At 42.2% G+C, this 26997-nt stretch overlaps 1 protein-coding gene across 9 annotated transcripts in view; it reads left to right on the forward strand.

Moving 5' to 3' along the window:
- Positions 1-26743, forward strand: part of OXNAD1 (oxidoreductase NAD binding domain containing 1) — a 40673-nt gene extending 13930 nt beyond the window's left edge. For 6 of the 9 annotated variants that reach the window (XM_015068491.3, XM_015068487.3, XM_015068488.3 and 3 more), the window contains 5 exons: positions 8709-8815; positions 17561-17702; positions 24057-24299; positions 25086-25194; positions 25904-26743. In XM_015068491.3, the coding sequence (XP_014923977.1) occupies positions 8709-8815; positions 17561-17702; positions 24057-24299; positions 25086-25194; positions 25904-26058 (756 nt within the window). In that variant the 3' untranslated portion in view covers positions 26059-26743. Of the gene's footprint in view, positions 1-5; positions 30-8708; positions 8816-17560; positions 17703-24056; positions 24300-25085; positions 25195-25903 lie in introns of those variants that run through there. The other 3 variants (XM_015068493.3, XM_053221492.1, XM_015068494.3) reach the window with 2 other exon arrangements.
- Positions 26744-26997: the final 254 nt, after the last annotated feature.

The raw sequence follows: 26997 nt of genomic DNA on the forward strand, positions 1-26997 counted from the left end.
GGCAGGAAATACAACAGTGCATGAAGCAGGTAAAGCCCCTGCTGTCTGTGGAGCTTCATTCTGGTGCAGATAAGCCAGAGAATGTCGGATGTGATATATCCTTAAAGTAATAAAACAGGGTAATTGTGTCATGGGAGGCAAGAATGGCTGGGGATGGGGGTGCTGTTTTAAATTGGTGTGTAACATTGGAACCAAGACAAGAGGAAAAGAGCCAGCCACGTGCACAGCATCTCTGGCAGAGGAACAGACAAGAGCCAAGGCCTTGAGGCAGGACTAGCTTGAGATGTCCAGAGGAAGGTAGTAGGATGAGAGGTAGGCAGGGCCCAGGTTGTATAAACTGTTATGGCCTTGTGCAGGGAGTTGGGATTTTATTCTAAAGGGGATGGAGGGGTGCCTGGGTGGCTCAGTCGGTTAAGCGGCCGACTTCGGCTCAGGTCATGATCTCGCAGTCCGTGAGTTCGAGCCCCGTGTCAGGCTCTGGGCTGACAGCTCAGAGCCTGGAGCCTGTTTCAGATTCTGTGTCTCCCTCTCTCTGACCCTCCCCCGTTCATGCTCTCTCTCTGTCTCAAAAATAAATAAACGTTAAAAAAAAATTAAAAAAAAAATAAAGGGGATGGAAATTTTATTTTATTTATTTTAGAGGGAGAGAGAGAGTACAAGTCGGGGAGAGAGGCAGAGGGAGAGAGAAAATCTTAAGCAGGCAGTACGCTCAGTGTGGAGCCCAACTTGGGGCTCAATCCCAGGACCCTGGGATCATGACCTGAGCAGAAATGAAGAGTCAGATGTTCAGCTGACTGAGCCACTCAGATGCCCCGGGGCGGGGGGGGTGGGGGGGGTGGGGAATGGAAGGTTTTAAGCAGGGAAATGACATATGATTTACATTTTAAATGGGCCATCTATTTGCCTGGTAGGACACTGGGCTTTTGTTGTGGTTTGACACCAGTTGGAAGCTATTGACACAGTCCCAGGAGAGGTGATGGTGGCTTAGAGTAGGGTGGTAGGGATGGAGAAACAGTGGGCGGATCTAACAGGGGTAGGGCTGATGGCATTCACTGATTTGCGTTGGGGGCTGGGTGCAGTTAGTAAGAGTAGAAGAAACCAAGAGATATCTAGCTCTGGGATTTGAATAATCCAGGTAGATAATGATGGAGAAGAACAAGTTGCAGGAAGGGAAATAAAGTGCTTGATTTTGGAATAATCTGAGGTGGGAGGGTGGAATGTGGGTAGAGTTACAGATAAGACAAGATTAGCCTTGAGTTTTATCACCTTCTATCAACTGTTGAATGTGGGTCATGTTTATAATGGAGATTCATTATACTATTTCTATTAGTTTTGTATATGTTTAAGTTTTCCATAATAATACAAAGGAAGAAACTTGGGGAGATAAAAGAGTTTTGTGTTGGATGTGTTGTTTGAAATGGAAATTGAAATCAGCAGTTGGGTATGTGAGTTTGGAGTTCACTGCTGGAAATAACAGGTTGTAAGCCATGTAGAGAGTGGGGGAAGAAGGCCTGGAACTCAGCCCTGCGGTGTGTCAACATTTAGAGGTGAAGCAGAAGAGGAAAGGGCCAGCGAGGCCTGAGGGAAATCAGCAGGGTGTTGGTGAACCCAGGAGAAAGTGTTTCAAAGGCGGAGTGGCCAACTGTGCTGAACTCTGCTGAGAGACGTCACTGGATTTAGCAAAATGGATGGTTGGTGACCAGAATGACTGGTAATACATTGCTGAGAGTGAAAGCCTGACTAGACTGTGCTGAAGAGAGAATGGGAGATAAGAAATTGGAGCCAGGGCCGTATATAATTTTTGAAAATGTTTTCTGTGAATAGGAACAGATCAATGACGAGACAGTTGGATTAAGGAAGAGGATTGTTTTGTTTATATTTTGAGAAGCAGCAAAGCACAGTGGCCAGGTGTCTGAATTTGAATCTCTGTTTTGCCACTTACGAGCCCTGGGACCAAAGTTTTCTCGTATGTAGAATGGGAATGATGATAATAATACGTGCTTACTAGGGTTGTTGTGAAGAATGAATGAGTGAGTGTATGTGAAGTGCCTGGCAGATGGTAAGTTACACACAGGTGTTTGCAGCTGATGTGAGGTGAAAGATTCGAGTGCTCACGTGTGTCTAACAGAGAGGGCCAAAGGGGGTGATGTATGCTGGAGAAGGCAGGGAGGAACCTCAGCCCAAGTGGACAGGGTAGCCTTTGGTGGGAGCAAGGAGAGTCCATTTGTCATGCCAGGACCTGGTGTTGACAGAAGTTGGCACTTGACAGAAATTTGTGATCTTTCCTTTTCAGCAAATCACTTCAGTAAAACCGCTTTCTTCTAGTTAGATTCCTATTCATCAGATTGGTTTTCTGCCACAATTTAAGTAATTTCTCTGGACCTTGATCTCCTCATGTGTGAAGTGATGTACTATTTTTTTCATGTTTATTTATTTTGAGAAAGAGAAAGAGAGAATCCCAAGCAGGCTGCATGCTGTCAGGACAAGGTCTGACATGGGGCTCAGTCTCATGAACCTGTGAGATCATGACCTGAGCTGAAATCAAGAGTCGGACGCTTAACCAACCGAGCCACCCAGACACCCCAAAATGATGTTCTATTTTGAATAATGACTGAATTTTCCTTTGACTCTGAAATTCTCTATGTCCTGACTGTATTTTTGTTTAAAGTTATCTCTAATCCTGGCTTTGTCTAAATTTTTAAGCCAGCAAACGAATGAATGGGAGTAAACAGAGGAAGCCAGTCAGGTTTCCCACAGAAAGACCTATTTCCTGCGCAGAGACTTTTGCAGCAGCAATAACATTAAAATATCCTACATAAAACCAGTTTTTAAAATCAGTATGATGGAATTTCCTTTTAGATGCTGACCCCGTCAAACCATTAAAAATGTGTGCTAGTAAAAGTTGGCAAATGCATTGTTATTTTATTGAACAGTAGAAGAGTCTAAATATTATTTTATGGAAAACTTCATTTCCTGCCATGTGTTTTAACTTAGGACATGGCTAGTTGAGCCATTAGTTGTGAAACCTTTTGATCCATTAAGCATGAGAACAAGTACAAATGTTAAAACATATAGTTTCCCCATCATGTTTTGCTTATTCATAAAAGTAGAGAAAGCGGTATATAACACAGGCCATGATTATAGTCCTTAATTATATGAAACTAGCTTCAGAGTAAAATAAAGATGTGGCTTTCAAAAAGATAGTGCTAATGTTTTTAATCTGCATTACTAGAAATCTTTATAAAGTATGTGGATTCGCATTAGTTGAATAAAATAAAGTGTTAATAGGAAGGCACATCTTTAAAAAATCATGAATCGTGCAACGTATTTTGTGTGACCAGATACAGCAATTTTGCCCAGATTATTAGGACTAATAGCAACAGGTGTATTACTGTTTGTATTAATTGCAACAGACATAAAGCATCTGGGAACATTTTTGGCCATAGAGACTATCTACATGAAAACAGGACCTTTCAGTAGAAAGTATAACTTCTTTCCTTTCTTCACTGAATTTTATATTTGAACATTAGCAAGTTAGTGGTGATTTCATTTTGTACATTCTAGCATTTGACTGTGAGGCATGCTCACCTTGCAGCTGAAATTCTGTACACACCCCCCTGCCTCTGCCCTTGATTATGAATGTTGGTTTCCCTGTCACCAGGTGACTGTTTAGGGTGTGTTTCAAGCTTATACATGTCTAGTTTTATCAGTGAATCTGATAGATGCCAGTTAAACGGAAAGAATCTAGCTCTTGGCTATGTTTTTACAGATGATTATATTAAAAGAAAATAATGTTTATAAAATAAACATTTTTTTGGTAAATCTGAAAAAAAAATGAGCATAATACTGTAATGGGGAGTCCTGTGGTGATTCCTAATAGTTGTTTTTGTAATAAGATATTTAAAATTGTGTGGCAAAGGAAGATTCCTTGTTCTAGTGAAGAAATCCCTGTCTTCCCTTACCTCTCTCACAGTTTTAAACATGAATCTTGATTTTCTATAGTGGTCACCCCTGCCCCCTTCGTCCCTTTTCTTTTTAAACAACAAAAGGCCCCTGAACTTCTACTAGTTTTTGTTCAGGAAACCAATTTTAAGTGACTTTAAGTTAGAGTTTTCATGTATTCTGCAAATAGTTGCTGAGTCTTACTGTGTGTTGGGCCCTGTGCTTGATCTAGGGAGTATCAGGTATAGATTGTACCCTACACCTGACCTCAGGAGGCTTGTGGTCTTGTGTGATGGAAGAGACGTGTTCATGAGTTCTTACAGTTACATAAATATGTGCAAAGTGTGATAAGAAGATGGAAACATTTTATTGGTAGAGTTGAGAGGCTGGGGAAAAGCAGGAAAACCTCAAACAGGGGTTAGGCTTTGAGCAGGGCCTGGAAAGGTGGACAGGAGGTTGACAGAGCTGAGAGGTGCCTGCCCAATGACTCAGGCAGGCTTTGGGGAGGCAGGCAAATGTCAGGTGCCTTTGGGGACCAGCGAATTATCCAGTTTGGCTGGTAAACACTAGCATAGGGATAGAGGAGGGCTTAAGCTACAAAGACCTTTTAGCACTTTTTTTTTTTTGAGTTGAGTATTAGCCCCTAAAGGTTTTTGAGATGGAGAATAACTTGGTGAGGTCAGAATATTAGCAGTATTTACCTGTTGGCTGCTTTGAGAGAGACAGGAAGGAGTCTAAGGCAGCAGTTCACGTGAGAAGAAATTCTTGGCTGAGGATGCTGGTGGGTGAGCACAGGGAGGAAAAGACATGAGATGAATTCATGGAACTTGTTCATGGTAGGGACAGAACGCCTAGAAGAGACTCAAAGATTCTGTGTGTGTGTGTGTGTGTGTGTGTGTGTGTGTGTGTGTGTATGCAAATGTGTGTACCAGTTGAAAATGGATTTGACTGTCTTGCATCCAAGATGAGCCCTGACTAGAAATCCTGATGATGGAAAGCAGCCATTCTGTAGGGTGCCCTGAGGGCAGAAGCCGCTTTCTCCATCTGCCTCTTCAGTGCCAGGCAGCACATGCTCAAGAAATGCCTGTAGAAGGGATGAATATTGTAGATTTAGTTGGACACATAAGTGAGTTTACCCTTGGGATGGGACTAACAAGTGATGAAGGGCCAAGCACAGCTAGGTTTGAAGCCAGACTCGGCCACTCCTGACTGATCCTGAGCAAGCTGCTACAACTTTCTGTTTCCTTGTGTACAGAATAGAGGGTAAGAACACCATCTGTTGGGATATAATATGATTATTCATATTGACTGAATGAATTGGTGTACATGAGACATCTAAGCCTGTATCTGGAATACATCTGAGATAAATGCCCCTCAGACATTGGCTGCTGTTACTCACAGGGGAGTGTAGATGTGGGCCTGATTGCCAGCAAAGTAATGAGGAGTTGGGCTGGGGGTTAGTAGCTTTGGGAATGCCTGACAGCCTTGGCCGAGAGATAGGAGAGGGGCTGGGAGTGAGGCAGTTTAGACAGAGTGCCCAGTGGGGAAGGGCAAGGAAGAAAGGTAAAGCAGCAAGGCCCGGGTTGGAGAGGCAGGAGGGGACCCTGTAGAAGAGTTCAATGTCAGCTATCCCAGGCAGAAGAACGTTTCAGGATGGAAGGGAAGTAAAAAGTATCAAAATCAGGGGCGTCTGGGTGGCTCAGGTCATGATCTCGTGGTTCACCAGTTTGAGCCCCGCATCGGGCTTTCTGCTGACAGCTCTGAGGCTGGAGCCTGCCTCACACTCTGTGTCTCCCTCTCTCTCTGTCCCTCCCCCACTCATACTCTGTCTCTCTCTCTCTCTCTCAAAAATAAGTAGCACATTAAAAAAAAAATTTAAACAGTGTCAAAATCATAGAGCTCAGAGAGGGCAAGAACTGAGCCTGGACATGTGAGTTCATTTGTTCAGGCAGACATCATTAGAACCCGTTGCTAGAGAACAGAAGCTGAGTTACCTGTGTTTACCGAGCGCCTCAGAAGATTCTGTCAGATAAGGAAGTATCAGAGGCAGAGATTAAAGGCCAAATTTCTAAAGTTGCTTGAAGACAATAAGGCTTTTTTAAAGCTTATTTATTTTGAGAGAGAGAGAGAGAGATACAGCGAGCTGTGGGGCCTGAACCCACAAACCATGAGATCATGACCCACTCTGAAGTCAAGAGTCGGATGCTTAACTGACTTAGCCACCCAAGTGCCCCCACTATGGCTTTTTAAGTTTGTTCTAGCAAATAGCTAGGACGGGGTACAAAGGCCACTGTACTTCACAGGTTCTTCTCGTCCTCTATGAGAATAGGCCCCTTGGGGGTGTGCAGTGCTCATTCTGCAAGGTCCTACATGGAAAGCACTGGTATGGTGGCATATATAATAATAATAAGAGAATAAAATGTAATGTATGATGTAATAAATAAATACTAGTAAGCTAATTATAATGAATGCCGTGAGATACGTTGTAACAGACACTTAATGAGTACTTATTATGAACCAGCAGCATTATAAGTGCTTTGCACGTATGATCTCATTTAATCACCAGCAGCTCTGAGGTACAGGTGTTGTTGACCTTATTTTATAACCGAGAGGGGCTGGGTAATGTGCGCAGGGTCACACGGTTGGTAAGTGCGTGCTGGGGCCGGGATTATACACCCGGCAGTGTGGTTACAGAGCATGTGCTGTTAGCAGCCACACTAGGCTGCTTCCTTTTATTTTGGAAGGCAGATGGCGTTAGGTGTCCTGCCTGATGAACAGGAGGTCTAGAGAGAGGAACTGTGGCCCTGAAGGAAGGGGCTGGCGGGAGTGGGGGAGCGCTGGTTCGGAGAGGATGGGCAAGACTAGGATCAGGAACTCGGGGAGATGGTCAGTGTGGAAACTGACCTACTTGCTCTCAGGGAGGGGAGAAGGAGGACTGGCAAAAATCCAGAGGAAGAGAGGCAAGAGATTTTATGGGAGCAGGAGAAAGATAAGACATTTTCAGAGATATTTAGAGTTGGTGAGGGAGACCACCATCCATCTGGAGAATTTTGCAGTGGGTTTTTAAGAATTGCTTCCCACTGGTAATTTGACTAAACCTAGTCCTATGGGAGAAAGGGGTTGAGGGGGAGCAGTGTTAGGGTGTGAGGTTCATTGATTGACCTTGACAGCTTTCCAAGGCACCCTTTAGTGGAGCCGTGAAACTAACACCATCCAAGGAGAATGACTGTATTTTGGTCACCTGCTACTGCTTTGATTTGCTTCCAGAAGTGGAGTTGAATGGCAGTAGGAGGTTGAGGAAAGAGTCATGTTGTCTTTTTTGTGACAAGATGTTCTGAAGATGTCATGTGAAGATGTCTCAGATTTCAGGAGGAAGAAAAACCCAAAGGTGGAAGAAACAAAGAATGAAGGAAGCAGAGGCATTTTGAACTCGAGAGCTGCTGAGGTGTGGATGACACTGAGGAGTGCCTGGCTCAGACCTTACAATTTTCTAGAAACCAGATATGTTGTTTAGGATAGTGCTTCTCAAACTATCTGTAGCGAGGAGCTATTTTTGATATTGTTCTAAGGCTGTGGACTGTTTATATTTTGGCAAATATCAACAGTGAATTAGAAAAAATAAATTACAAATCATAGGGAATACAAACCCAATTTGTTGTCTATTATTAGATTCAACAGACTCTGTGAAATTGCTAAAAATAAGTTGCTAAGTGCTTGTAATTTCTGAAATTAGCTTGTCATGGACTTCTTACAGGCTCAGAACAAACATAGGCTCATAGCTGACAGTGGGTTTCACTTTGTGTATGTTGTCTGACCGAGAATTTAGACACCAGGCAGATGGTTCACAGGGTTCCAGTTCCCCAAGCTCTTTCCAGATTATCCAGCCTGGTGCATGGAATATACTAGACACTCAACAAGTAAACACTTGTTAAACAGCCCCTTTAAGAGATGATTTTGAAATGTGTGGGTGGCTCAGTCGGTTAAGCACCTGACTTCAGTTCAGGTCATGATCTCGCAGTTTGCAAGTTCAAGCCCTGCATTGGGTTTTTAGCGCGGAGCCTGCTTCGGATCCTGTGTCTCCCTCTCTCTTTGCCTCTCCCCCACTCTCTCTCAAAAATAAACATTAAAAAAAATTTTTTTTTTAACATTTATGTATTTTTGAGACAGAGAGAGAGAGAGCATGAACAGGGGAGGGTCAGAGAAAGAGGGAGACACAGAATCTGAAACAGGCTCCAGGCTCTGAGCTGTCAGCACAGAGCCCGACGCGGGGCTCGAACCCACGGACCGCGAGATCCGTATTCTGCTGAATTTGTGGGGCCCCTGGGTGGCTCAGTCGGTCAAGCTCCCACCTCTTGATTTCGGCTCAGGTCATGATCTCAGGGTTGTGAGATCGAGCCCTGTGTCAGGCTCAGCTTGGAGTGTGGAACCTGCTTGGGATTCTCTCTCTGTCCCCCTCTCTCTCTGCTCCTCCCCCACTGTGTCCTCTCTCTGTCTCAAAATAATAAACTTAAAAAAAAAAAGCTGATTTTTATATGCAGTATAAAATTTGAATAGTTTGAATGCAAGTCTCTCAAAAATAAGATAACTAAAATTTGTTGACCTGGTGGTAGGCAGCATTTTAAAGCAAAGTGCTCCTTCCCTTGTTTTGCAGTTTACAAAAAGCACATCTTTGTAGATTTCAAGAAACCTTAGTTACCAGAAAGCCATGGTTTGTTCCTCATGTGTGTACGCACTAACCTCAGCCACAGTTCATCTTTTGTCTCTAGGTCGTGTCGGCCGCTAAGGTTTGTGGGGCTGCTGCTGAGTCGCCATCAGTGAAAAGGCTCCACCTGCTTGTTGCTGATAAAGATTTTTCTTTTAAAGCTGGCCAGTGGTAAGTGGCTTCTCTCTTTCCTTGGTGTTTTGTGTTCAAGGAGTTGCCATCAAATAGCAGGGCTTAGTTTTTCTTCTGGAAAGGACTACATTGGCTGGCTGTTTCTCCTGAGCAGTAGGAATTCTAGACCATCCCCGTTCAAGGGGAGCCTCCTTTTGGCATGGAGAGAGAATCTGATTCATTTCCTTGCCTCGGATCTCACCTTGGTTTTGAGCCCTTGACCTTCTCAGTCATGTATGAAAATTGCTGCCTTGAGTTTTGTAGATTGAAACAAAGCAGTTAGTTCTGAGCCAGGGACCTGACATCTCTGATAATTATGCTCTTCAGGAATGGTCGCTATAATAGAATGCACTGGAATAATCTAATCTGCTTGAGTTATTTGTTGCTGGAGATTGATACATTTTAAAAAATTAGCCTTTGTGTCAAATACAGAGTAAACACAGCAGTCTGAAAAGGAGAATACCCAGTTATGTCACAGAGCTGACCACCTTCTTGGCTGAATTCCCGTATCACTTGTCTGAGTTGAGTTTAAGTATTTTGCTGAATTTATTACCAGGATCCCCCAGCCAGGCCCAGCCTGCATCACACTCCTGATTCTGTCCTATTTGACACCAAGGACCAGTCAGAATACAGACAGGGTGGACAGCCCAGCTGTCCCACCGTTCCTGTGAATGGCCTCCCTGAGTTGCAATTCAAGTTGAATTGTAAATAAAGCAACTTGTATTTCCTTAGGAAAGGTGTGTTTGGGTGTATGTTTCCTTTATTTAAATAAAGCATTCATTTCTAAGTGAATTTCTGGCATGTCAATCTTGGTAGTCTTTCTTAGGAGTCACTTGACTAATTTTGGCAGTCCATCTGGAAATGTGGTTTTGTTAGAAGGAGGATGTGTGATAATAGCAAGTGTGCTAATAGCAAGAGTTAGCAGTCTTGTGTTCATAGTTTGCCTTTGAATTTAGAACTAGAAAACAAGATGCTGATTGCCATAATTTGCGTTTGTGAGGCAATTTACTGCAATCTTAGCACATGTTCGGTGATGCATATTAAATGCATTTGGGCTGTTTTAGGGGGGCGGGCAACATTTTTACCCTTCAAAAATAGTTAAGCAGTTATTACATTGAAAAGTGGAGACTTTAATTGTGATGATCTGTCTTTCCATATTCCCCTTTCCGTGGAAGTGTTTGGGTCCTGTGCACAGCATTGTCTCTGTGTCTTCAACATCGAATTGCACCAAGACTCCCGATTAGAGAAGCCTGTGCATTGGTTTGTAATGCTGCGACCTTGATGTACCTGCACATGTATTAGCACTTGCAACTGTAGTCACCTGATAAGAAAAATACCATCATTCCCTAGTGATATGTGTAGAAATAGGATTCCCTTGTGATCCTCAAGATAAAATCTTTCAAGTTTGGTGTTCTATGTCCCATACCAATGAATGGATTTGGTAATCTCACTGATGTCAGAATTGGTTTTATAATGTGCCCAGACAGACTCCTGTTTCAGAGGACAGACATAGGGGTGGTCATCTCCGACTATTTAGTATTGATCTTTCCCTGTCACGGGGCCATCAGCACTCATTCCCATCATCTGAACCTTAGATTGCTCCCTTGGGGCATCCAGGTGGCTCAGTCGGTTGAGCGTCCGACTTCGGCCCAGGTCATGATCTTATAGTTTGTGAGTTCGAGCCCCGTGTCAGGCTCTGGGCTGATAGCTCAGACCCTGGAGCCTGCTTTGGATTCTGTGTCTCCCTCTCTCTCTGCCCCTCCCCGTCTCGCACTCTCTCTCTCAAAAATAAATAAACATTAAAAACAATTAAAAAATAAAATAAAACATTTCTCCCTTACTACTGACTTATTGTATGGTTCTGGAGGTTGTAGGTTTCTTTGGATATTTTATTTCTTGGTTACAGAATGGCCATTTGCTTAGGTTGGTGATGCCTGTGTCTTCGGTGCTGTTGCTGGGATGGCATGTGCTCTGTGCTCTCTTAGATCAGCAGCTTGGTAGTAACCTCCATGTGGCATTTTGGGGAAGAGGGCAAGGATCTAGGAGAGAGGGAGTGTGGGCGTGGCTGCCATGCAGTCTGTGAAGTTAGGATTATCAGAGTGGAGTACTGCTAGAGATAAGGTAGAGGATTGCCCCTGGGCTTATCTTTGGGGTCAGAGATTGGGTCACGATCGATCCCACGTCTGAATTCTTGACCACTGGCCTCCTCTGATGCCTGCCAAACAGGGACGCTCTAGACCTGCCTTTAAATAAATAAATGAATGCTCTGGAGCTTTGGGCACAGGTCTCCAGGTAGACACTTTAATGTAGACCAGAGATCAGCCTCTGGGGCTCTTCTGTGCTACACTGTGTTCTTGTTGGACCTTCCAGAGGGGACTAATTCCTTTTGGGAAACCAGTTCCAAGAACTCAAGTAATCCAATCTAAAGAGAAAGGCCAAAAGAGGGCACTCCCTCAAAACCACTGCTCACCGGAGCAGGACTAAACCTTTTCAGCTTCTGTCAATAGTAGATCTACTGCCTAGTAGCTAGGTGAGTCCCATTCTTGACCTTCTTAAAAGTCCTCCTTCCTGATGGTAGAAAGATGGGGATTCTCTCTTGGGGCTGGAGTGTGCCACCAGCGGTCTCCGTGTAACGTGTGAGTGCCTGAAGTTGGCAGAGTCAGTGTTCCTTGTGGCACTCACTGCTGTGGGCCGGGTCCGTCCTCTGAGGGAGGCTGTATCACAGCGTCACATGCCTACTGCTCTGGAGACCACGTGATTCACATGCTGGCTTTTCTAGCTCTGTGATGTGGGTAGTTCCTTCTTTCTCTGGGCTTCAGTTTCCATGTCTTTAAAGAGGGAATAGTAATATTCCTATGTCTTGGGATATGTCAGGTATTTAATACAATGCCTCATGTTTAACTTTATTAGTTTGTTTTTGCTTTTTGTTATAGCCAGTGTTTCAGTCAGTTAGATTATCTATCTGTGTTGGTGAGGCCCAGGGGACAGATTCCAATTCTTTGTTCCCTGGCTGGTTTCCCTGCTGTTGTTCGATAGAGCAGCAGGTCAAGTAGGAGTAGGTAAGTGTGCATCTCCACTATGATGATGCCCCTCCTGCCACAGTCAGTACTCATTCCACGCTTGGGCTTGCAAGGACCAAGGGAAAGCAAGGCCAAAGCATTTTAGGAAAGAGAAAGGTGTCTGTGACTTCATATAAGGTAACAAAAGTTTTCATGCTTGAAAGTGACTAAGTGAAGGACACGGACACCAAGAAGAAACATGAGAGGAGTGAGGTTAGAGAAATAAGACTACACCCACCCCTCTAGCAGGGCTGCTGCCTTGTAGACAGTATAGAACCTAAATGGCAGTGTTTGGCAGCCCTGACTCTTACATGACCACACATAGAAAGTGCTCCATTCCTTGGTGTCATTGTTCAGACTGTGTCTTTGCCCACGCTTGTCTGGTGAGTGCTGTGTGTCTTTTAAGACTCTGAAGTCTTTGTTAATCCCTCCACCCCTGGTAGAATTGACTACTTCTTCCATTACACGCCCCCACCCCCACCCCCACCCCCCCGCCAAACAGTTTTAAAAAATAAAATAGTGGCTTTATTAGTATTTTCCTGATAAAAACAAGATCACGTATGTTGGAACTAAGAAGAAATCTATGCTAAGTGCAGGTACTTCCAGAGAGGCCTTAAATGACGAGCATTTTATCTCTCCCAAGCAGATTTTCTCATAGCCCATGTAATTATGTTTATCTGTTGATTTTCCTCCCATTAGGGTGAGTTTATTGAGGGCAGGAATCAAGACATACTTGCATCTTTACATCCAACACTGGCCACAGTGCCTGTACATGGTAAGCAGGTGCTGTCTGTGGTGTTTGCACAAGGGATGAGGGAGGGGCTCCAAGTACTCAAGCTGAGGACTAAAGAGTTTTAGGACCTCATGGTGAAGCATTGACATTTGGTCACAGTTTGCGTGCCAGGTATGTGCAGGGCACTGGGGCTGCATCTGTGGGCAGGACAGGGCTTCCTGGTGTGTCACAGTTGGATATGGACATGTGGCTTCACTACATAAAGAATTAGGCTCTTTCTCCCAGTTCTTCTATACTTGCTCATATAGAGTAGAGTAGGTGCCTCAACTCTTGGCTTCAAGAATGCTAATCTTGGAAAGGGCGTGTTTTATGAAATAATGTATTGTGCATATTCTCTTAAATCCATTCAGATAAAGTTTTTATGTCATTTGAATTCTATAGTATTTAATGAAGGAGTCCCTTTTTAAAAAGATTGGTTTCCAAAGTTACTAGAGGATTCCCTGTCATTCATCTGAAAGAATGGTCTGTATCAACATCGAGCAGCAGAGGGCGCTGTAGTTCAGGAGATGAAGCAGCAAACCTAGCTTATTGATTTACTTATTGTTTTGAACATGGAAGCTGTGGAGATAACTATTAAACCTCTTCTCTGAAAGCAAGCAACAACTGTATTAATAAATATTAACTACAATCTTTAGATTTATATCTTGCCTGAAATGAAGAGGAAATAAAAGTATTGATGGGAAAGAATCAAGTGAATAGAGAAAAAAATAGGCTAGGGACTTTTTTGGAGCACTTCCAATCCAGAACTGGTTTTTAAAGATTATAAAAAATGTCCGGATATTTAAGGCCAGAGATCAGAAGAGAACATATTTTAAGGTCATAGATCATATCAGTAGAGAACATAGTGTACCTTTCATGTAAGCCTACTGGTAGGAAAATAACTGGGGGAATAATGATACTTTTGCTCTTTGAGGGCTGAGAAACTTCTAGATTAGATGTTTGTTTTCTAGACATTGGGATGCGAATTTTTTTTTGGTTCCAGGTTCTAAGAAATTTTTCTTTCCTTGGTATGTAACTAGCTTTGTTGTATTGCCTAGAAGCCCCACCAAAAAAGGTTTTCTATGGCATAGAAGTATCTAAGGCTTAAAACTTGGAAGAGTTCTAGACTATAGCAGTATGGTTAGAAGAAAAGACAACATAAGATTTTTGGAACTTAGAAGGTCACATCAGCATTTTAATTTGTCAAATGCCAGTGAAAGAATTTTTGTTGCTCTTTTTTTTTTTTTTTACACTTTTAAAAAACTGGCTTATTGGGATATACTCTACATATCATAAAATTCACCCATTTAAAGTATACAATTCAGAGGTACCTGGGTGGTTCAGTTGGTTCAATGTCCGACTCTTGATTTTGGCTCAGATCATGATCTCACGGTTTGTGAGATCGAGCCCCACTTTGGGTTTGGCGTTGACAGTGCGGAGCCTGCTTAGGATTCTGTCTTTTCTCTCCTTCTGCCCTTCTGCTACTTGCATGTGCACGTGCTAGCTCTCTCTCTCTCTCTCTCTCTCTCTCTCTCTCAAGATGAATAAACTTAAAAAAAGTACTCTTTAAAGTGTACAATTCAGTGGTTTGTACTACATTCACAGAACTGTGCAGCCATCAACAGAACAAAATTTTACAACATTCTCATCATCCCCAAAAGAAACCCTATACTGTTTATCATTCACTCCCCATCCTCACCTGCTTAACTGCTCTACTTTCTGTCTTTATGGATTTGCCAGTCTGGGTATTTCATATCAATGGAATTATACAATAGGTGGTCTTTTTGGTGGCTGGCTTCTTTCTCTTAACACGATTTTAATGTTCATCTATGTTGTGGCATGTCTCAGTGCTTCATTCTCTTGTGGATGTACCTCATTTTGTTTATACATTCATCAATTGATGAAAATTCAGATTGTTTTCCCTTTTAGGCTATTACCAGTAATGCTGCCATGCATATTCATGTGCATGTTTTTGATTGGGCATATATTTTCATTTCTTGTGGGTATTTAAGAGTGGAGTTGTTGGTCATATGGTAACTCTGACATTTTGAGTCACTGCCAAAGTGTTTTCCAAAGTGGCTGCACCACATTACGTCCCCACCAGTAGTGTGTAAGGGTCCCAGTTTCTCAGGATCCTCTCTAATACTATTGTCTTTCTGATTAGCCATCGATCCGAGTGAGTGTGAAGTGATAGCTCTTGTGATTTTGATTTGCATTTTCCTAATAACTAATGATGCTGAGCATCTTTTTATGTGCTTATTTGCCATTTATGTATTTTCTTTGGAGAAATGTTATACCAATCCTTTGCCCATTTTTAAGAGTTCTTTATGTGTTCTGTGTCAAAGTCCCTTATCAGACATATGATTTAAAAATATTTTCTCCCATTCTGTGTGTTGTCCTTTAACTTGATAGTATCATTTGTAGCACAAAGTATTTAATTTTGTTGCAGTCTAGTTTCATCATTTTTTTCTTTAAAATGTTTGGTATCATATCTTAGTAACCATTGCCACAAAGAGTTATTCCTCTGTAAGTCTTCTAAGAGTTTATAATTTTTGCTCTTACCTTTAAGCCTGTGACCCATTTTGAGTTAATTTTTGTATATAGTGTGAGGTAGGGGTCCAGCTTCATTCTCTTTACATGTGGATATCCAGTTGTTCCAGCACCAGTCATTTAAAAGACGATTCTTTTGCCGTTGAATTGTGTTGATCTCTTGTCAAAAGTGAGTTGACCGTATATTTAAGAGTTCACTTCTAGACTTTCAATTCTTTACCATTGATCTATGTACCTGTCCTTATGCCGGTACTACAGTATCTTCATTTCTGTAACTTAATAGTAAATTTTGAAATCAGAAGGTGTGAGTCCTCCAAATTTGTACTTCTTTTTCCAGATTGTTTTGATGATTCTGGATTCCTTGAATTTCCACATTAATTTTATGATTAACTTGCCAATTTCTGCAAAGAAACCAGCTGGGGTTTTTGATAGGTATTGCACACACTGAATCTGTAGATCAATTTGGAGAGTATTGCCATCTTAACATTATCGAGTCTTCCAATCCATGAATGTTAGATGTCTTCTTATATTTATATATTCTTTGAATTTTCCCCATAATGTTTTGTAGTGCAATGGTGTGCAATGCTGACACTTTTTTTGTTAAATTTATTCCCAGTTGTTTTATTCTTTTTTATGCTATTATAAATAGAATTATTTTTCTTAAAAAAATTTTTTAATGTTTATTTATTTTTGAGAAAGAGAGAGAGCATGAGTGGGGTAGGGACAGAGAGAGAGGGAGACACAGAATCTGAAACAGGCTCCAGACTCTGAGCTGTCAGCACAGAGCCCGATGTGGAGCTTGAACTCACGAACCATGAAATCATGACCTGAGCCGAAGTCGGACACTTAACCAAATGAGCTCCCCAGGCGCCCCAGAATTATTTTTCTTAATTTCACATTTAGATTGCTAACTGCTAGTGTATGGAAATACAATTGATTTTTTTTTAATGCTTATTTTTGAGAGAGAGAGCATGCACAGGGTAGGGGCAGAGAGAGAGAGAGAGAGAGAGAGAATCCCAAGTAGTCTCCAGGTTGTCAGCACAGAGCCTGATGCAGGGCTCCATCTCACGAACTATGAGATCATGACCTGAGCCGAAATTAAGATTCAGATGCTTAACAGACTGAGCCACCCAGGCACCCCTACAATTGATTTTTGCTAGTCTTGTATCCTGCAACAGTATTTGAAGTTGCTTATTATAATACCTTTATAGTAGGTTCCTTAGGATTTTTTATATACAACATCATGTCATCTGTAGCTTCTTTATTTCATTTTCTTGCTTAATTGCCTTGGCTAGAACCTCTCGTACAATGTTGAAAAGAAGTGGTAAGAGCAAACATCCTTGTCTTGTTTCTGTTTTTAGAGGAGAAACTTTCAGCTTTTCAACGTGAAATGTTGGATATTTTGTAGATGTCCTTTATTAGATTGAAGAAGCTCCCATTTATTCCCAGTTTGTTGAATATTTTTGTTATGTAAGTCTCTTGAATATTGTCAAATTCCTTTTCTGCATCTATTAAGATGGTACCTGGGTTTTTCAGATGTTAAACCAACCTAGTATTCCTGGGATTTTTGGGTCCATATTCACAAGGGATATTGATCTGTAGTTTCTTTTCTTGTTATATACCTTTGTCTGATTTGGGTAGCAGGGTTATATTAGCCTTATAGAGTGAACTTGGAAGTGTTCTTTTCTGTTCTTTGGAAGAGTTTGTGAAAGATTAGTGTTCTTTAAATGTTTGGTAGAATTCACCCATTGTGAGGGGCGCCTGGGTGGCTCAGTCGGTTGAGCGTCCGACTTCAGCTCAGGTCACGATCTCGCGGTCCACGAGTTTGAGCCCTGCGTCGGGCTCTGGGCTGATGGCTCAGAGCCTGGAGCCTGCTTCCGATTCTGTGTCTCCCTCTCTCTCTGCCCCTCCCCCGTTCATGCTGTGTCTCTCGCTGTCTCAAATAAATGTTAAAAAAAATTAAAAAAAAAAAAGAATTCACCCATTGTGCCATCTGGACCTATCCTTTTCTTTCTAGGAAGTTTTGAAATTACTAATTCAATTTATTTGCTTGTCAAGGGTCTGTTCAGATTTCCTGTTTCTTCTTGAGTCCAATTTGGGAGTTTCTGTCTTTCTAGGACTATACCCATTTCACCTAAGCTATCTAAATTTTTGTCATCCAGTTGTTCATAGAGTTCCTTTATATCTTTTTTATTTTTGTAAGGTTGGTGATGATGTCCTTTTTTCCATTCCTGGTTTTATTCATTTTATCTTTTCTCTTTTTTTTTCTTAATTAGCTAAAAGTTTGTCAGTTTTACTTACCTATTGCCCACTTTTAAAATTGCTTCAACAGAAAGAGTTTATTTCCTTTTTCTTTTTTTTTAGGGTTGATTTCTTTATCCCAGGAGTCTCTGTGGTTGGTGGGTTCTCAATATGCTCCAGCCCCAGACTGCTAAAACAAGAGAGGATGATAGAATTGGCAGTGAAATATGCGAACCACCCCCCTGCTGTCTGGATTCACAATCAGGTGAGCAAACCTGTTTAAACTTGGAGATCTGGGCATCACTGCCTCCCACAAAGTTGGTGTTCAGCTCACTTCATGCACTTAAGAAACCTAGGCTTGAGTGAAAAGGGTGCATGCTCACAAAGAGCCCCTATATCCACAATTCAGACTCCATGATGGTCAAAGAAGCAGAATCCTTTTGATGCATTAAGGAAGAAGACTGATAATATCTTCTGGGTTACCAGTGTTGAGTTGAACACTCTTTAGTACTGAAATATTTTATGTCTTATGTAAGTTTTTGAAAGTTGCCTCTGTATATATGTCTCGTAAATGGTACATCTATAAGTCAGATTATTTTTTCCTTACTGTCCTAAACAAAGGGAATTAAACCATCACTCTCTCATTTGGAAAGGAAACAATTTCTGATTGCATCCCGCTCGTGCCCAGAGCTGAGTGCTGCTGAATCTGTGGTGTTATTGCCTTTCTGGAGAGTTCCTCACAAGTGATTCTGAGAGGGAATCCACATTTGCTGCTAATAACTGCAGTTTTACCATGGGACTCAGCACAATCCTACAGAAGCTGCCTGCTCATTACCTTCTAGAACTCTGGTAACAAAGAATGAGCTCAGCACAGATTAGTTGTCTTCTTAGTTTTTGACCCTTCTCTCCTTTTTACCACCATCCCTTTTGTTTCTGGACTGTGCCTTCTATATTTACCAACAACCTCCATCCCATCCCAGGCCTTTTCTTATCACCTTTTCCAAAAAGGAATGTACCAGTATAAATATTGTAGCTGTAGATAAACTGATTTTAGCAGTTATTGGAAGGGCAGAGGGACCAGAAGAGCTAAAACAGTTTTGAAAAAGAATAAAGTGGGAAGAATCACATTGGTCAAATTTAAGGTGAAAATAAAGCTACAGTAATGAAAACAGTGTGGTATTGGTGAAGGGACAGACACATAAATTGATGGAACAGAATAAAGAGTTCAGAAATAGACCAACATACATATGGCCATTTGAGTTTTGACGAAAGTGCTGAAGAAATTCAGTGGCAAAAGAGTAACCTTTTCAACATGTAGAGACGGGACTGTTGTTTATCTGTATGCGAAAAAAAGAAAAAGAACTTTGACCTAAATGTCATACTTTATGTTGAAAATTCACCCAAAATAGGTTGTAGATCTAAGTGGAAAACACAAAACTATAAAAATTCCGGGGGAAAACTTAGGAAATATTCTGAACTTGAGGGTGGACAAAGTATTCTTAGGCAGGACACCAAAAGCAAGAGCCATAAAAGAAGAGGTTGATGTATAGGACTTAATCAAAACTAAAAACATTTTTCTGCAAAAGATTCTGTTAACTGAATTAAAAAAAAACAAAACAAGCTACAGACTCAGAGAAAGTTATTTGCATGTTAGATATCCAAGAAAGGATCTGTAATATCCAGAATACATAAAGAGCTCTCAAAAGTCAGCAAAAAGAAAACAAGCATAATTTAAAAATAGGCAGAAGATTGAAAGGTACTTCTCTAAAAGGATGTAAGATGGCAAATAAGCAATGACCAGATGTTCACCCTCATTAGGGAAATGCAGATTAAAACCGTATATAGCACGGTGTCTCTACACACCTCGTAGAATGACGAAAGTTAAAAATTCTGACAATACCAAGTGCTGGTAAGGATGTGGAGTGACTGGAAGTCTCTTGTATTGCTTAGATTGCTAGCAGGAATGCAAGATAATACAGCCAATCTGGAAAACATTTGGTAGTTTTGTATGGAATTAAATATGCACTTATCGTAAGTCCTAGTAATACTGCTCCTGGGTGTTTATTCTAGAGAAATGAAAGCTCTGTTCATTTAAAAGCCTGTATAGGAACATCTATCGTTGTTCTATTCATAATTATCAAAATCTGGAAACAACCTAAATGTTTCTCAGTGGGTGAGTGAATAAACGAACTGTGATCCATTCATAACAATGTATTGTTATTTAGCAATAAAAATGGATGAACTATTGATGCTCTCCCCTTGGGTGAGGCTCAAAGGCCACATGTAAAGTGAAAAGAGCCAGTTCTCAAAGGTTACGTACTCCATAATCCCATTTTTGTCACACTCTGGAAGACAAAGATACAATGATGGAAAACAGATGAGTGGTTAACAGGGGTGAGGGGTAGGGAAAGGTGTGAGCATAGAGAGCACAGGGAGGTTTTGAGGGTGATGGAGCTGTTCTGTATCTTGGTTTTGGTGGTAGTTACGTAGATCTACGTATGTGTTAAAATTCATAGAGCTATACTCCCCCCACCCAAAAAAAAATGTGTTACTGTAAGGTAATTAAAAAGAAAAAGATATAGGGGCATAAGAAATAGCTGTTCTAATTAGGGTCTGCATGTCAAGTTGTATCTGTTCAGAGTAAGGCAGCTGCTTGCCTTAGCATTTCCATTCTAAGTGTATCCTGTCACATTTTTACCCTCTGACCTTCTGAGTCACTCCTTCCATGTGTCCTCAGCTGCTGCATTCCTTTTTAGATTCGCTTTGGATTTTCCACCCATGGCTGTCTGTAGGCTGCATCCTGAGTCTCTAAAAGATGCCATGGGGGTGGAACCAGCAAGGTTTCCATGTGTCCCACACTCAGTGTTAAAATGAGCTTAGCCATCCTGGCTCCTAGTTCCATGAGTCCCCTCCAGTGATCAGCCTCCCACGTGACCTGACCTGGTCCTGGTCCACAGCTCCCCGCTTGGTTTCATGCCTCATTGACATTTCAACGAAGGAACTTATTCTTAGAGGCGGTAGAAAACCTCCAAGTGGCATTGCTTGAATGCACATTTTAATTGTAGTGCCTGCTCCACTCTGCCCGGTGGGAGTTGCAAACAGCCTTTATGAAGTCAGATTTTTCTTGGAACCATTCTCAGGTGGCTGTTTTCCTCCTGAGGGTTTGTCTTACGAAGCTATTAGAGTGGACAGTGGAGGCACGTGAGTGTCTGGGTGGCAGCAGGCTGCTCTGTGGGGACAGGGGATAAAGTGCCATAAATGTCTTCCTTTATTTTATCTGCTTTGGCTCAGGCTCCTGGCAGGGTAAAGGGTTCTAGACAGCTATTGTGTGCTGGGCTCCAGTTGCTGTGGAAAAGTTGTTTATTTCGCAAGTAGAAAAATCTATACCCAAATTAGATACATGGCTTTGTAATTGAGGGTAACGTCCTTTTACTCGCTTACATATTATACCGTGTAGCACTTTGAGTCTTGTGTTCATGCTACCTTGGCAGTTTTTATTGATCAATAAAAGACAAAGATGGCTTTTCATTCTTTCCAGATGCTAGCAAATTAGAAGATAGATCTATTTAAGATTATTTTGTCACTAAGGAGATGACATGCACATTGTTTTGTTGTTGGTGCCAACTTTAGGGTTTTGAAAATATTCTGGTTTCTAAAAACAGTACCCTAAAGGCTTTGCTGTCACTACTAGTCCTACTGAAGATGACCATTGGAGAAAATGATTTCTGTCTCATTTCTTAGTCTCTCTTATATTCTTGGAAATAAAGAGAAACGTGTATAGGCAAGCAGGATGGGGAGGGAGGGTACAAAGAGATTAAATCTGTCGTCATTAGGCAGAGCCTCTCGTATCACAGCTTCTCTTTTTGAGACTTGGAAAGGGGCATTTTAAAGCACTTTGGTGGCCACTGTAGTGATTCCTAGATTGTACTTATTCCTAACAGAATGCTCCCTTGCTGCTAATTTCTTTTGTCAAAAATGAAAACCCACTTACCGTTCTTCATGTAAAAATGGCCTATATATTTAAAATTGTTCAGTTCAGATGTTTTTTCTGAGAAAGGATTTCCCTTCATTTAATCGTTCTTTACTTTCCAGAAAGGAACCTCTTTAGTGAATTAAAATAATTTTCATTTTTTCTTAGATTTCTCAAAGATTAACTCTTAAGATTTAACATCTTTCCGTTGTAAAGCCCCAAATTCAATTCATGTCAAAAAGTACTTAGCTGCCTACCTGCCATGTAAGGTGCCAAGGAGTGAATGCTGAGGGTTTGGTCTTTTAAAAGCACATGATAACTTACTGCTTCTTAGGAGGGTGTTCATTCAGTTGATCTGCATCAGGAACATGTAATGGAGCGAAGCTTTGCTTTTGATATAAATTTCTTTAGTTCTAGACTCTCGTTTTTAGGGAAGAAGGAAGCAGGCACCCTCAGTGCTTTCTCTTCTGTGACGGCTGCAATGACTAAAACACCCTCTCATAATAGAACCTGATGCCAGCAAGCTCTTCCCCATGGTGTGTCATATGACGGCCACCACAGCCCTGTGAAGTGAGTAGGACAGGTGCTGGTACCCATTTAACAGACGTGGTAGCAGAGGCTCAAAAATTAAGCAACTTGATGGACTTCATAGACTGTGATTAAGATTCAGTCTTCTGGCTCCTAGATGAGTGCATTTTCTCCAAACTAGAAGTCTCAACCCTGTCAGATCCAATGCCCTCTTTGTAGAACTATCCTGAGATGAAATTCAAAGTTAGTGTAATCAACACATGAAAAATTTTGGGGTGGCATAATTCTCTAAGTGTAATGCCAAGGAGAAATAAAAGTGATTCATGGGGTGCCTGGGTGGCTCAGTTGGTTAAGCATCTAACTCTTGATCTCAGCTCAGGTCTTGATCTCAGGGTCGTGAGTTCAAGCCCTGCATTGGGCTCCATGCTGGGTATGAAGCCTACTTAAAGAAAAAGAAAAGTGATTCACAATCAGAGCCTATATGTTTCTTTATATTTTTTTTATTTTGAGAGAGAGTGAGAGAGAGAGAGCACGCGCGAGCGAGCACAAGTGGGGTAGGGCAGAGAGAGAGGGGACGGAGGATCTGAAGTGGGCTCTGTGCTGAGAGCAGAGAGCCCAAGCGGGGCTGGAACTCACAAACCACAAGATCATGACCTGAGCTGAAGTCAGATGCTTAATCAACTAGCCACCCAGGTGCCCCTGTGTGTTTAAGTGTATGAATGGTTGGGCATATCTTAACTAGAAGAACAAAGTAGGCAGATGGTTATTCCTCAGTGTGGAATCACCATGAGTACACCCTCTACAGATGCAGATTGTAAGATTCTTTATGGTGTCAGAAGCATCACACATGCACGTTACCAACTGGGATGTGGTTTTCCAGAACAGTGAACATACTTGGTAAAGTTCTGGATACAGCAAAGCACAATCCACATGATGGTTACATTCTGGAAAATTCGGACGCCACTAGATACGTGCAAAAAATGCTTTGTGTTTTTTGTAAAATGAGTTAGGATCTAGTCTCAGATTATTACGAACCAGTTTTCACCTACATGTACGTCCCATGGGCCATTCACAAGTTTCTGCACGGCAGTCCTGGGCATTGGAGATAATGATGTGCTGCTAGATCGGCTCTCTGAGTACAAAAGCCCTCATTTGCAGCATTTGCTGATTTCTGTGCTGCAGATACTCCCTCAATGGCCGATTTCAAACAACCAGTAGAAACTAGTCCATGAAATTCCTCAAAATTTAACCATCAGCTGAACAGAAGCCGGCTCGAGGACATCGCTAACTTCACAAGACATCTAGCACCTTTGGCCCTGCCCTCTGACTGCCAGTTGGGTTTTCTAAACCATGGTGACGATAAGGAAGTGTCACCACGTGTTTCCATAACACCCCGTCAGGGGCAGGATCACCTCCAAGGAGAACCAGTACATTCAGCTCTTATCGTATTTCTGGTCTAAGTGGCCTCACCAAATAGGCGCTCTACCTGGGTGGGGTGGCTGTCTGTGGTGCTCCCCTCCTAGTGTGAATCCTCTGCTGTCTATTCTTACCTCTCCAGGGAAGAGCGGACAGTACTGACCAGCATCTCAGGGCTGGCCTCGAGCCTGTGCAACAGCTCTGGCTGTGCCCTGCTGGTGACCCGGAGGAAGCCCCCCCGGTCCCCAGGGTCTTCTCTTATGAGCCCAGGGCAGCCGCAGCATAGTGACACTTGCTCCATCCTGCCTGTGTCAGCTCCATGACTTGGATCAGAAAACAGGAGCGCCGCAGAGAAAAGGGGACTCGTGCTTCAGAGCCATCCCCTGAGCCCAGTGCCTTTTTCCACAACCCAGCTCTTCACCTAAGAAGTTAACAAATGGCAAAATTACTGACGCGAGTCTTCTTTTGTCCGTACTGGAGTGGCTGTGCAGTGTGGATCACAGAGGCAGAGTAGCAAATGGCCTGTATAATGGACAAGTGGAATCAGTTCACAGGGCCCTGGCACAATTGAGAGCTGGCTGTGAAAATAGTCCTAAACACTGATAAACATGCAGAAGGTAGACACAGTCTATGTTATTAAAGAAGAGCATTAGATTTAAGACCTGTGCCACAAAGGACTAACGGATCTTTTCTTTCCTGCCCTAGTGTACCCTTGACTCTGAAGTGGCCGTGAGAGTGGGTGGAGAGTTCTTCTTTGACCCTCAGCCTGCAGATGCCTCTAGAAACCTGGTGTTGATTGCAGGAGGAGTCGGAATTAACCCTCTGCTGTCCATCCTGCGGCACGCGGCAGACCTCCACAGAGACCGGGCGAACAAAGGAAGCGGCTATGAGGTCGGAACGATAAAGCTCTTCTACAGTGCAAAAAATACCAGTGAACTCCTGTTTAAGGTAAGGAAGAAACATATGTCTTGTCGCTTGCCGTGAGCAAACTCGTGTCATGGTATTAGTCGTCCATGGAACTTTCTTCCGTTAGTTCTGTCTTCTCTGCAACCGTTGTCCCACCAAAAGCCTTGACAAGGCTTTATCATGTTCAGATGGGAATTAACCAACACTTTTTATGCCGGACAGTGAAACAGCTAGTGTTGAGGACGCGCCCACTGAAGTGACAGGCCTAGGGCAGGTTTGTGGGCTTGAATCTGGAGGCGGATGAACAGAAAAGTCGCCACATCCCTGAGATTCCGTCGAGTCAGGAGACCTACAACTGGGCTCGTGTGTTACAGGAGTAGGTGAGAGGCACAGAGTTTAGACCCGCTGGGTAAATGAAACCCCCGTCGGTTCCATCTGTTGAAACTAAGTACGTTTGACAGGAGAAGGCTTTCACTCTGGATTGCTTTGCAGCTGCGGGATGAACAAAAGAACAGAAACAGTTAAAAGACACAACTGTGGTCAGTGAAACTGCTGCTTAATTGCCGATGCTTGAGAAAAAGGAAGAAGAAAAAACTCCCGGAGAGTTAGTAATATGCTTGTTAGCATATTCAGATTTCAATTAAAGCCAAATAGCCCTCTGTACTCTGAACGCTCTGGCCTGCTAGGCTGCAGACAATACCTCTCTAAGTAGAGAGGAAGAGTGGCAGACGTGTGCAGAATGGGAGTCGAGGTTCAGCGGCAGGGGTTGTGCACATCTGTTTTGATTTTTTAAAATTGTAGCGTGACCAAATATGTTTGACATTCCAGCAAAATATCCTCGATTTAGTAAATGAATTTCCTGAGAAGATTGCGTGCAGTTTGCATGTTACCAAACAGACTACACAAATCAGTGCAGAACTGCAGCCATACATCACGGGTGAGTCCCCTGAAGATATTTTGACTATCTCCACGTGGTTGTTTGGAGGACATGCCAGTCGGTCGAGTGTGGATGCTTTACCGTTGGGAGTTGCTGCCTAGGAATGTCACTACCTGGGGAGCTGGGGGGTGACTCATCATGGAAAAGTAAGGACAGATTCAGTGAGATTTACTTACTATATACAGGTTTCTTACTGCCCATGTTAAAAATTTATTTTCCACATTTTTTAAGGGGACCTTTGCGTCATCGCTGTAGTATGCCTACAAAGAATTTATATTCCAGCTTTGACTGAATCGATGCCATTTGCCATTCATGGTCATTTAAACTACTCGTGGTTTCCCCTGCCTGGAAAGATTTTTCACCAGTTTATTTACTTTGCCGAAGTGAGTTCTAAATCTCTACCAAAGATTAGTAAGCTAACTGGCCCTGTCTGAAGAGTGCATTATGACGAGCTTCCCACTTTGCCTGCTGGAAACCTAGAGATGCACTCTCCGCTTGGGTCTGGCGCCCGGTGCTACCGCCAGGAGCCATAGTGTGAGGGCCTCAGCACTAGACTCCCTGAGCTGGAGTTCCTGGAAACAGACACAGTTGCTGAGTGGTAGTTAGTCCTTCCTCATTTCAGTACAAGCATGTCTGGCTTATTTGCTGTTGATTCTGGGTTTTTTTGTTTTTTTTTTTTTGTTTTTTTTTTTTTTGTTTTTTTTGGTAGAAGGAAGAATAACGGAGAAGGAGATAAGAGATCATATTTCAAAAGAGACTTTGTTCTATATTTGTGGCCCACCTCCAATGACAGACTTTTTCTCCAAGCAACTGGAAAACAGCCATGTTCCCAAAGAACACATTTGCTTTGAGAAGTGGTGGTAGGGAGCAGGCAAAGGTAGAAGAGAGAAAGCTGTGAAATCTTCTCAGGACAGTAACAGAGACATGATTTGTGGCACCATGAATTTACCTCTCCTCAGCGGTTTTTTTTTGTTGTTTTGTTTTCTTTTTTCTTTTTTTTTCCAAGGCTGAACTAAGTAAGTGACCAGCTGGAGCATCAAAGAAAAACCAGCCGACAGACTTCAATGATAAACTTTTTGCCAAGACTTCATTGATTAAATTATTTTTGCTATATTGAGTTTCTTGTATTAATAACTGTTTGATTATCTCATGATGCATCTTGAATCGGTCAATATAGATGTTCTTTCCTCTTAGGGAAAAAAGAGACTATCCTTAAACTTAATCATATAAAAATGTTCTGTGTGTAAGATATAGGTTGTCCTTATTTGGTAGCAACCTATATATTTTATGTCCAATAAACATAATTTAAACACATTCGTATTAATCTTACCTTGAAAATTCTTTATATTTAAGGTCTTAGTTCACCTTACTACAAGCCTGAAGGCTTGTTTCTTCAGACCATCAAAATTGGGGTTGGAAATGGAAAATTATTAGGAAAACTTCTTTAGGGAATTGAATATCTGGCATGTTCACTTAGTGTTAATGAATGTCCTAAGTATGTATCCTGACTAATTGTTAGTTTCTCCTCAAATTAAATCCTTTTCTGTGCTCTGCGTCTTGGCTGCCTGCCTTAACACTACATGTAGGAGGCGGCTTCTTGTTTGGGACAAAGGCGTCGGTGACTGCTGGATTCCATGTTGAATCTTGCCTTCAATGGCCAGGCTGGCTGGCTGTAAAAATGTGCTGAGGATTGATTAGGGAGTATAGAGCCATTTCCAAATCCTGCTTTTCTGCCTTTTATTTAATTTCTTTGCCAGGGTTGTTCTTGGCACCAATAATAGCTCCACAATACATACTTGTTGA

Source organism: Acinonyx jubatus, chromosome C2, assembly GCF_027475565.1.
Source record: "Acinonyx jubatus isolate Ajub_Pintada_27869175 chromosome C2, VMU_Ajub_asm_v1.0, whole genome shotgun sequence".
Taxonomy (NCBI): Eukaryota; Metazoa; Chordata; class Mammalia; order Carnivora; family Felidae; genus Acinonyx; species Acinonyx jubatus.